Here is a 12,199-nt window from a genome sequence, read left to right on the forward strand (position 1 = left end):
CTTCACAGGCACACTGCTGGCTCATCAACAGCTTGTTGTCCTCCAGGACTTCCAGGTCTTCCTCTGCAGAGCTGCTTTCCAGTAGGTTGGCTCCTAGCCTGTGCTGGTGCATGGGGTTATTCCTCCCCAGGTGCAGGACCCATTTGCGTTCCAGTGGCACTTGCCACTGTTGAACTTGAAATGGTTCTTCTCTGTCCAACTCCCCAACCTATTGAGGTCCCTCTGAAAGGCCGCATTAGTCTACGAGGGATCGACCACTCCTCCGAGTTTGTATCATCAGCGATGATGGGGGGAGTACGGGGGAGCTGGGCCGGGGCAAGACTGGGGGCTGAAGCGGGCAGTGCGTGGGGGGACTTCCCGCCCTGGCCGGCGGGCGGAGCAATCCGCCTTTAGGCTGTGCCGCTGGAGCGGGCGGGAAGCGCGGCTGCCCCATCCCTGCGCGGCTGGGGCTGGGGCTGGGCGCGGGGCTCTCGCCGCCGCTCGGAGGAAGAGGAAGTGGCCGCGGCCCCCGGCCGGGCTGAGCGAGAGCGGACTCGCTGCCCCGGGCTGCGCCGCGCAAACTTTGTGCCGGGCGGCGGGGCCGTGTGGTGGCGCGGCGCTGCCCCGGCACCTCCCTGTCGCGGAGCCGAGGGGGGAGCGGCCCCGGAGCGCGGCGGGCGGGCACGGGCGGCAGCCGGAGTAGGAGGAGGAAACGCTGTCAGCGGGGCCGGCCGTCTCCGCCCGCCGGGCATCTTCAGCACCACCGGGCTTGCGCTTCGCCCGCTGCCTGCCCCAGGTACTGCCGGGCACCCCACCGGCTCGGCGGACAAACTTGGTGAGGGGGCGGGAAGGGGTTGCTGCTGGGCAGGATTGGCGTGCCGGATCGGGGAAAGCCACTCCGGGGTTCCGACTCGTCGCGGTCCTCTGGCTCCTGAAGTTCGGAGCGGGGCGCGGGCTGGCCGGCGTGCCCGGGTTCGGCGGGACTGCTGGAGGCGGGGGGGCACTGCCTCCCGCCCGCTCCCCGGCCGGGTTTCGGGCTGCGCAGCTGCTCCGGAGGGTCCGCTCGCTGCCGTCCTGCCGAGGGTCCAGAGCGGAGCCCGCCCGGGAGGGCGGTGGGGCTGGCGGGCGGTGCCGTCCTGTCAGCCCATGTGCGGGGACTGCCGGGCTCCGCCGGCTGCCCGCGGCCGGGGCGGACCGGAGGCGGCATAGCCGGCAGTCGTTCCGAGGCAGTGGGATGGTTATCCGCGTCCAGCCCCGCCGCAGTGAGGCAGAGCCGGGAGAGGAGGGAGCTCTGAGGGGAACCGGCGGGCGCCCGCCCGCCCAGCCCGGCGCCGCTCCTCACATGCCGGGAACCTGGAGGCGGCGGTGCCGTGCCATCGTGTGGCTGGCTGGGGTCTGGGATTTTACAGTCGCTGTTTTCCAATTTTATTGCCTTTTCAAGTTCTTGATGTTGTTTCAGCACGTTTTTCTTACAATATAAAGAGGCAGGGTGACCATGGCTCAGCATTTGTACGTCTGAGTGTAAAATACATCGCTCTTCTCTCTGGTTTGTCTGAATTCTTGTCACAACAGCCTCTTCTTACAGCCTGTGTATTTCTGGAAAAGGGGAATTTAGTTGGATGGACTTTACGGTTCTTCTTTGATACTTTCGGCTTAGTCAAATAATTAATGGGAGACATTTGTTCTCCATTACCCCTGAGCGTGCTTCCCTCCGGAGTGCTCCCAGCTCGGACCAGAGCAGGAGCTGAACCAGAGGCTGCTGTGTGGCAGGACAGGCAGCAGTGCTGGAGACTTGGTAGGGGTGGCTGTTGTGCCAAAGAGAATGCTGTATTTAAAATAATAAAAATACAGCTATGCCTGAAATAATGTTCTTTAATGTTTTCAGCCAAAGTTCAGAAGCTGTGGTCTGAGTGAATGGTGCTTCAATTTTTATTCCCTTTGAAAAACATTACTTATTTATTTATTTTGTAAGAGAATAACTTTATCAAGATGTAGCTGGCCTCTAGCTTACAAGGGGAGATATTTTCATACCTCTGCTTTTATGTTTGTTTTTGTTTTTTAATAAATCCAATTCATTTCAGGTCCCAGTATTGAATAATAAGTTAGTGGCAATAACCCTCTTTTTCACAATGCCAGTGGTCACATATGTATTTTTAATTTCTGTTTTTTTTCTAGGGAAAAAGAAAAGTCTTAGAATGAAGGGTTATTTTAGGAATCTAGCTTAACCTCAAATAAGTTACATTAGACAAGGGGCTTTCCACCTCTTGAATGCTGGCATTCCCCCATCTGAGAATGAGGCATGAAATGAGTATATGCAGCTGTGATTAAATACCTAGGGGAGTTCTGAGCTGTGGTACTGGGAAACACAAATGCCATATTGGGTATAATGAACTGGCCTTAGACTCTGTGGTGGAAAAACTGGGGTCACAGACTTGTGAAGAATAAAAATCAAAGCTGATGAAGTCTCTATTTGAAGTAAGTAAAAAATATTCTCTTAAATACTATTCTGATCCTAACTTCATGTGAGATCCCACAGCTTCACACCTGGCACTAGTGATCTACTTTTTTTTTTGCCTTCCTCACTCAGGTGGCTTGGGTTTTACTCCAAGGCAAACTGGCAAAAGGCAGTAAACATAGGACTGTCAAGTCAGTAATTTTGTGATACACCGTGGTTTTACTCACTGTCATTAAACAGCTGTGCATACAGTGCAGTCTGCATCTGTTTCTCATGCCTGTTTTCTTTGGGTTCAGAGTGGTGTGGGGTTAACTTTAAAAGAAAGTTGGTTCATATTTAACATTCCTGTGCATGCTTTTGTCAGGTTAATTCAGTCTTTATTTTCTTTCTTAGCACCCATGTTTGCACATGGTATTTTGGCATAAATTTTACCTGTGCATTGTTCAGTGACATTAACACTTCCTTATCTTGACCAAAAATACACCACCTAAAAGTACTTTTTAGAAAGATGTGATATTATCTGAATCTTCTGCTCTACTGAAAGACAGCATCGTGGTATCACCACGTATTAAATATTTCGGAGGAGTGTTACAGGGTGATGTGGGTGGTGTGGGAAGCAAGGGTGTCCCACCACCCTGCTGTTCCTCACATTGCTCCCCACTGCTGACCTTAATCCTCCACCAGTTCTTTCTGGTCTTGTTTGCTCCTCTTCCTCCCACCCTGTTGCTCACATGCCCACTCACGCACCCACACAAACCAGCTCTGTTTTCCTAGAGGGGTTTGAGTGTGGCTGGTGGCAGGGAGCCCACAGAGGTGGCCTGGTGACCTGCAGGCCCAGGGACGGCACTGAACAGAGTGTGTTATGCAGGGCAGCCGAGTCGAGCTCAGATCGGTGATGTGAGCCCCGCAGTGAGAACAATAGCACCTCGTAAGGGTTTGTTGAAATCACGGTATCATGCTGGTGTGTTACTTGACATGCTGAATGCTAGTGCTGTGCTTGCTCTGTGACTTGTGTTTACAAGACCTGTCAGGGTAGTTTGTTCTAACTTTACTGAATCCCTATCATAGTTATCCCTGTATTACTTTCCTTTCTTCCTTAAGCTTAGAAACTCTGGAAGCTAGACTAGCAATTGTCTTAGTTGGCCAAATGATGTTTTTCTCTTTTTTTTTTTTTTTTTTTTTTTTTTTTTTTTTTTTTTTTGTGTAGTCAGTACATTTTCTTGTCTCCCTGGGAGACAGTGCCAAACCCAATAAAATAGTTTGGTTTTTAATTTTAGCAATTGGGGCTGCAGTTCATCATGACAGGTCTTCCAGTGTTCTTGGTATGAATCCAGATTAGTCCTGATTTGTGTTCTGCTTCTGTTGGGTTGTGGTATCTTTGGGTTCTCCAACTTGCCTTGGCTTCTGGCACATTTCATTTTACGCTGGTGTTTCTTGATCCGAGACTGATCCTCTGCTGAACTTTGTTCCTGTCCCTTAAGCTCTCTGCTTATTCTACGTTTCCTTCTTTATTAGGTAATTCATCTCACTGTGTCTGGAAACCTTCTTATGAATTCTCTTGTCACTTCCTTGGGTTCCAAGGTCTGCAGATACTCCTATTGTAGTTTAAACGTGTTCCAGACCTCCCCTGTGCTTACATGCTCCGATTGCTCATTCCTGTTCATCTCACTAATGAATTCCTTAGTTTTTGAGATTTGCTTTTTGAAATTGAAAACCTTAATTGCAGATTTACTTGGGTTGTTTTGCAGTTTAATTTAAATCAAATCAATCATAAAGGATAAATCTGGGATTATTCTTTCACCAACCTTCCTGTAAGCTGAGATTTAGTTATCAGCCTTAAGTCTAAAATCCTGACAGTACTGGTCAAATTCGTAAGTATGTGGTGAAAAAAAATTGGTCAGCTGTAACATCTGACAACCCATAGATGGGAGTGATTTATGGTAGTTGCTCCTTGTATCTTTAAGTTTTTCAGAATGTTTCAAATTGTTTGGTAAACATTAGTTACTAAAGCACAGATCCCTCCACACTAACAAAAACAATTGCAGTATTTATTGAATGTATGCTTACTTATTGGCCTGGATGGTAATGCTACTGAAAAAAAAAAAAAAGACTACGTGAATATCTCTTAGTAAGGAATTTCTTTTTTAGATGGTATGATCTCACAAAAAAACCTATGCAGTGGTAAGCCAGGGTGGGAAAAGTGAGAAGTCAGGAGCATGGCTCTTTTCTGGGAACTGACAAAGGATCATCCTGGCAACCTATTCTGCTTTCTTTGTTTACCTGTACACCCAGTTTGTCAGGTCTGGTGCTTTTAATTCTCTGCTTCAGTTATGCTGATATTTTTGCCTTGTTATTCCTCTTCTGGTTCATTGCTTTAACTATGCTAGGAAAGGGACTCGACTGTAATTTGCAGGCGTTCTCCGGGTTTGTGTAGAGCTGAGAGGGGGACTAAACACTCTGGTGTTTTGTAGACTGGGAAGGATGCAAGAAATAAGTGACCACATGCCAGCAAGTGAACTGAGCATGAAGTGCTTATTATTTTGAAAATGGAAAGGTCAGGATTTCAGGAGTGAGGGTTTAAGAAAATAAGCATGTCTCATCACTGCACAACAAATGTGAAGTCCTGTAATTATTTGTAAATGCCTTCCAGCATCCCTGTGAGGTACCTAAGTATTACTCATGGAAGGAAGGATGAAGATGAAAGGTCTTAACCAAAATCAAGAGAGAAAACCTATTAATACATTGCAGTTATCTTGTTTTCCAGCTGCTGCATTCATCAGTAAGAGTACTATATCCTGTATTTCGTGAAAAAAACGTTAGCAGTAACCTAGGATATGTATTTTAAAAAATAAATTCATTCACAATAAAGCTTACAAAATACATGCACTAGTCCTGGCCCATAAATGATTTAAATATGTTAATGCACGCAAGCTTGTTCTCACTAATTTTGCTTAAAAACAAGCTGACAGGCATTAGTTTTCCATACAGCACGTTTTCCTTGGATGCCATTGTTAGTACTAAAATTACCTTGTTCCTGTTTCAGCTGGTAGTGTATTTCACTTACACATTTGCTAGAATATTCAGTGTAATGCTATATACTTAGCAGTTGACTCTAAGATTATAAGTATTTAAAAGATTTGTTTTGGAATTATTTTCAAATCATCCCTCTAAGTAGCCATTGACATAATGCATTGATTAGTTGAAATAAACTATTTAGCCAATATGTACTTAGTTGATAAGCATCCCTTAAATTACTTATTCTGGTAATCTATTCAAGCTTCCATTAGCCATGTGGTTCTGTTACATTTCAGTGTAATTTTCATTATTATTCCTTGGAGATAGATTGCTATGGAGTTTCATGGAAAGATGGATCAATAAATCAGAAAATTAGCCTCATTTGTTCCCCAGTATACCACCAAAAGAAATTCAGATAGAAGGCAAGGGTTTTCTTGTTTTTCCTTCTTTTCTTTGCGCTATTTTTCTTCTGAAAGGAATCCTGGGGCCTGAATCACTATTAACAGGAGAATAAGTTGTTAGCTACATGGTATTATTTTATCCTTTTTCTTTGCTAATTCTGAACTTGTTGTATTTCATCTATTTTGAATGCACACTAGCAATGTGAGAAAGCAGATTCAAGCTGCAAGAGGGTATTTTAGCAAAGCTGAGGTTCAGAGATCATCAGTTGAGAATTTGACACCTCTTTAAGAGAGCTGTAAAAATTCCTATGATATATTCAAGATAAATTCATTTTTGTGGATCACAGAGGTGATTAAAAGTGGAAATACTGCTGGCTTTTTTTTTTTTTTCCTCTTGCTGACTACAGTTTGTTGTAATTTTTTGGCTTTTTTTCATGGCAAAGGAAATAAAATTGTTTTCAATAAAACTTACATTGAGAAGGAGCGTTCAAGAGCAGGTCATTTGACATGCTGGGATGGATTTCTGTCCTGTACCTCCAGATGCTCCCCAGAGTTCCTTTGCTCCTAAAATACACAATGCAGGACAGTACTGGGGAGGAGGAGGTGGCAGCAAGAGGTTTATTGTGCAGCTTGTGAGTTGGGTGTTTGGGATGTATGAATCCTGGGCTAAATTTTGCAGAAGCAAGCTGCTTCTTTCCTAGCAGGTGAAGGCCTTTGCTGTTCTTCACAAGAGAAAGTAAGGAATTGATTGAGTAGGTTTTGCTGTTGTTCTGCAGCTCAGCATACCTTCTATTCTTGATGCTTTGCAGAATTAAAGTGAAGATGCAGACTGAAAAAACCCAATGTTTTGTGAGATTCGGGTTTCAGTTCTGGTTTTATCATCACGTGGCTGAGCACATGAACAGTTTGAGATCAACAAGATCATAGAGCACATGTAAGATGAATTTGCAATCTAAGTGAGTTTTTGGACAGAATTAGTTTTTCTGACATGTGTAATTGTGAAAGCCCAGAGCTAGATCATAATTTTTGGGGTTAATGTTCTTTATTAAATGTTACTTTTTCATGTTTTTTTTTTTCTCCGTATAGAACTTGTGAGTTGATAATTAATTTCTGCATAAATGAGAAAGAAAATGTTTGTCTTAGAACCTCCTGCAGAGCAAGAAGAATTTGAAAAATTGGCAGTGTCTTTGAAGAATTGTTTTTTCATTTTACTAAAAAGGGAATATTAGTGATAATATTTTGGTTTAATATGAATAAAAGTGGAATTCACATGCAGGTATAGAATGCCAGGATAAATCTATGTAGCAAAGTAACCTTTAGCATGTCTTATAGCAAAGTAATACCCCTTCTGAAAATGTGCATTGAAGTGGGTTTAGATTACTTTGAATGCATCAGTGATGAGTATTTTTTACAGCACTCTTTGATGACTGCAGTGTAGAAAATTAGGAAGATGAATAATGTCCTGTTGACAAGTAGATTTGTAAGTGAAAAGCAAGGAGATACTTTCAGATGGTGGTGGGAAGACTCTGAGCAGCACAACCTTTGCTGCAAATGAAAGGAAGAAGGTAATAACTGATGTTAAAAGCCTTTGAAAGGTTATAAAGCAAGATGCCCCAGAAGGACTTTTGTGGGATAACTTTGAGCAGAGCTTGGTGATTGAGTGATGACTTGTCATACACACAGCATCAGTTTATTTGAGAAAACTTTAAAGTATTCTTACTTCTGTGGGCTTATTTTCATGCTTAGACTCCTCTGTTAAAGTAGGAACTTTATTTTTTAAGATTTGTTTTCTACTGCTGTAGCACTTGTATTCTAATTACAGTGGAAAAGATTGTGATGTTGTGAAACTTAGTTTTTGTCCCCTGATCCCTCATTTTTTTCAAGTGAAAGTATCTTTCTTCATCATCCTTTTCTGTATGCGTGCTTTAAGTAACATAACTGCCTATACCTAGCGAAATGTGAGGAAGCCTTTATCCTCAGGGATACTGTTTGAAGTTTTAGCTAGACTGCACAAAGGTGAAAATCAGTCTTCTAGGAAGCAGTCACTCGGGGAATGAGTAACAAAAAAAGTGTTTTCAGTCCATTCCCAAGTGGGCAGGTACCTCGTGCTGAATGACTTGTGGGTTGTCTCTCTTCACAGAGGTCATTGCTCACATGGGGACTGAGGGTGGAGGAATTTTTCTCCAAAGGGCTGAGAAAATGTTTGCTGGAGAGGCAGAGGAGAGTGTCTTTGGCTGCTGCTGGAAGCGCAGGCTTTTATTTTTCACCCCAGTTTGGGAAAGAATGCAAAACTCCTCACGATGTGAAATGCAGAGTCCCCAAGGCCTCATTCTGCAGCCACCACTGTCTAAGAGTCCTGTGGGTTTCAGACTATTTGTACAGCTAAAGGTTGCAGGCACTGCAGCGGAATGACCTCTGTAATGGAATTTTTTTCCTTACAAAATGCTGTGTACTTACGATGTGTAAGAATTACTGGGCCATTGCTGAAACAAGAAATTTGGTACAGTTGCTAACACTTACTGCTAGCTTAATTCATCACTAGCACCAGTGTATTGCTAGATGTGTTCCATTGTGGTTCATGGAAAAATACCTAGTGTCTTGTCAGGTTCATTAGTATGCAACACATGTTTTTGTATTAAAATAAATAACAGACTGAAGGAAATAATACTGCACATGCAAAAGAAGAAACTGCCATATATATGAAAGAATATTCCTTTAATGGTAATAGTTGTTATTGCAAAAAAAAAAGTGGAAAGTATCACTTTGGGAACATAAAAAGATCATGAGGATTTTTAACCTTAAATAACCAAATTTGAAAAATTGAGTCTGCAAACCTCAATTTCATTGATAGAAATGGTTAAAGTAGTTTTTACCGGTCTTTCAAAATAATCAGGGAAGGTTGTTTTCTGCTGGATGAATGGACCAAATATTGAAACTTCAGAAATATAGATGACACACCATGCTTTTTTCTCAATGCTAGAGGTCTTTATAGCAAATGTCTTCTCTGCCTCCAGGTTCTGTGTGATCAAACATTTACTATGTTACTTTTTTCAAGTTTGATGTGTTCTTCAATCCTATTTTGATCTATTTATTAGGGACTTGGCAGGAAGGTGTAGGTGTACATTTATGGACTTTGCACGTGATAAGGAGGTGGGTGGTATTGTTTAGCCCAGAAAGACTTCCAGCTCCTTCTTCCTAGGGTGCTGGAGAGTGGGGTGAGGCTATTACTGAGCAGTAGAAGCACAAAGGAGAAGAGAAAAGTTATGAGGGATGAGTTGGAAACTTCTCAGTTAGTTGTGTTGGATAAAAATAAGGAGAAACATGTTCTTTGTCTGCTAGGAAGTTGACAGTAAACTGTGAATGTGATGATTCAGCTGTGAATGATGATTTTAGGTGCAGAAGGTGTATTATTTGCTGTAGAGACAGGAAAGCATGAATGTTATTTTCATAAGCCTTGTTAAGATCTCATTTTGAGCATATGGGCACCTGTGTTCATGTAGAGAAATGAGAACAGTGATGCAAATGAGCGTGAGTGGGGTGACGAAGGGAGCAGAGATCCTGTCTAGGAAATGGCAGAAAAGGACTTGAATGCATTTATCGTAGCAAAATACAGCAAGGGATTTGGTAAATATTAATAAGAATGATTTCACAAGGAAGTATGAGGGAGGGACAGAATTTATAAAAGTTAAAGTACAGTATAAATAAAAATGTAGATAATTTTCTGCAAGTAGTTTCCAAATACATCGGGGCTGTATATTTGACTAACTTTCTAAGCTCTTGGGGGATGGAGCTGTGGCATAAACTTATGAGCAGCTCTTTGGAGACGGTGAACCTGAACAAGGTTTTCATTCCCCGCTTTAAGTTTATAAACTGTCAAGGTAAAGGCAGGCCCGATCTGTGACTGAACTTTCTCAGGTGCTCAGTGCTGTGTGTTAGAGCTTGCAGGGAGCCTGTGACACTGACCTTCCTGATGCTGCATGCAGTGTGTTTACACTGAATGAATCCCACGCCTTTAAGTGTCTGGGCTGACCTGTGGGAGCCACTCTTTGTTACTGGGCGTTTATTCTGCGTTTCTCTCCCTGTCCTTAGAGCGGCCTGAGTTTCTCCATGTAGGTGGAGGCAGGATATTGGGTGGGCTGTGATCAAAAACCTCGGGTGCCTACCTGGTGTATCTTCATACTTGTGTTTTTTGTACTTGCTGCTGGTTGAAATAATTTGCCTGAGCCCCACCAGTGTTGTTGAGAGGAATTAGAGGGTTTGGATCGTCTGGATATTTTCAAGTAATTCTTCCACTCTTTCATACTCAGATGAGCTATAATGTTCAGGATACTGAGAAACATTTAATGTGTAGCAGGCATGGTTATAGGAATAATCCTTTAAAATGTTGTGGGCTGGCAGCTTATTAAAGAGAACTAGATTTATCTTCTGTAGACAGGTGCCTTTTCTGTTTTGAAGACAGATTTTTAAAGTGCCATTATTTCCTGAAAAAACGAGGCGGGAGGAAGTGAGGTTGTTTTGTGAATGTAGGTCGTTCTCTGCAGACAGAACTTGCTTTTTCCAGTGAATTACAAGTCTAGATATCAATTTGAATATTACAGAGATCTGTGTAGAAGTTAATACTAGGTGCTCTCTTAGTAACCGCACATATAGAAATTGTTACTAGGTTAATATTAGCAAGTTATTTTGCATTTTCAGCTATTTTTATAATGGAATATGTGTCTTCCGAAGTGTACCATTGAATATGTTTGGAAGGTGCAAAATACATACATAAAACTGTCAATTTTCCAGTAAAATAATAGTATGTTTGAGGGTAGATATGAGTAGTATGTACTTCAGTTACTATCTGAGCATTTATGTAATTCCATGAGTTTATGTAGTTTGTGGGCAGCTTGTATTTAGAGATTAAAAATCGTCCTAATGTACTATTGTATGGCATGAAACCAGAAAGGAAAAACTCAAAGTTAACCATGTTTATGCATTTTCCCCTTTTCCCTACCTCTTTGTATCAGGAACTGCTGAAATGGGTTGTGGATTGAACAAATTAGAGAAGCATGATGAAAAACGACCTGGTAATATCTATTCAACTTTGAAGAGGCCCCAGGTAGAAACCAAGATAGATGTTTCCTATGAATATCGATTCTTGGAATTCACGACACTAAATGATAGTAAGTACACAGTATTTTTCTTTAGATTATTTTTCTGTTAAAGTAAGTGTGTTAATTGGTCCATAATGTTTTTTGAATAGTAGTTAAGTTCTAAAAATGTCTTCAGTTTCTTTAAGTAAATGCCTTGTCTTCAGTCCATAATGCTTCCATCTTAGTGAGAATTTTGTATTAATTTTTAGCCTTATGGCTAGTTACAGGTTATCAGATTTTAAGTTCTTTTACCCTTCCCCTTTTTATTTGTTTTGTTTTCTTGGATTTTTTTGTTTGTTTTTTTACTCTGATGTGGACATTTGTTTCCTTAATTTGCATTTCATCCAATTTTCATATGGTAAATCAATTCTGCAAGGTCTGCAAGGTTATACACTTGCATTTTTCTTTCTCCCCTTCTGCTCTCTGGGCTCTGTGAAGGTGTTTTGAGAGGCTGAAGTTCGTGTCTTCAGTTTTGATAACTTGCCATAAATAACTCTTATGCAGTTATAGATACTTACAGGTGTACCCATGTAGGTGGAAACAGGATAGTGGGAGACACTAAAGACGTAAAACATCAAAGGGGTGAAGATCCAGTCTCATGCAATTTTTACCTTTTTTTCCTTCAGTCTGAAATAGTCTTGTTTTAATTCTTGTGACAATCCATAGATATTCTGTTTTTTTCCTTGCTGATTGACATCAGGCATTTCTGCCAGTATTGCACACACCATTTCCTGTGCCCTCCTTCACTTCAGGATTAGCCTGTTCTACAAGCAATTACTCCTCACACCATTTGGAAGTCTGAATCTTGAGCAGAAGGCTGGGACCTGCTTCTTGCTATATATAAAACAACACAGTACCAAAATCTGCTAGAGCTGGCTGGCAGGATGCCAGGTGGAGCCTCTGTGCTCTTGCCCTGCAGTGTGCTGTGTCTTCGCTTGTTTTGCAAGTCAGGTCAAGAGAGAAGCTGGAGCCATACATCTCTCGTGATGTGAGACAAGGTCAAAGCACCAAAGAGGTGCTGGTGTGTCACTTGCTGAGACACCTTGTGCAGCTCAGCCTGCCAGCCCAGAGCAGTGGGAGTTTGTTGGGTCTTTAAACCTGCTGCAAGTAAACTTGTTTTGAAAAGGTGGAGGTTTACAATAGGTGACTGGACAGGACTGTGCTCTTGTAGGCAGTTGTGAGAGTTGAGCAGTTTTGTCTTTGCAGACTTTGAG

General features: G+C 42.4%; 1 protein-coding gene across 2 annotated transcripts in view; it reads left to right on the forward strand.

Annotated features, from left to right (window-relative positions):
• Positions 1-454: 454 nt before the first annotated feature.
• Positions 455-12,199, forward strand: part of RFTN1 (raftlin, lipid raft linker 1) — a 95,955-nt gene continuing 84,210 nt past the window's right edge. The window contains exons 1-2 of one of the 2 annotated variants that reach the window (XM_066194824.1): positions 455-814; positions 10,860-11,015. In XM_066194824.1, the coding sequence (XP_066050921.1) occupies positions 10,871-11,015 (145 nt within the window). In that variant the 5' untranslated portion in view covers positions 455-814; positions 10,860-10,870. The remainder of the gene's footprint in view (positions 815-10,859; positions 11,016-12,199) is intronic. The other variant, XM_066194814.1, reaches the window with a different exon arrangement.

This window comes from Chamaea fasciata, unplaced genomic scaffold (genome assembly GCF_029207755.1).
Source record: "Chamaea fasciata isolate MVZ Bird 193981 ecotype frontalis unplaced genomic scaffold, bChaFas1.0.hap1 SCAF_1, whole genome shotgun sequence".
Lineage (NCBI taxonomy): Eukaryota > Metazoa > Chordata > Aves > Passeriformes > Sylviidae > Chamaea > Chamaea fasciata.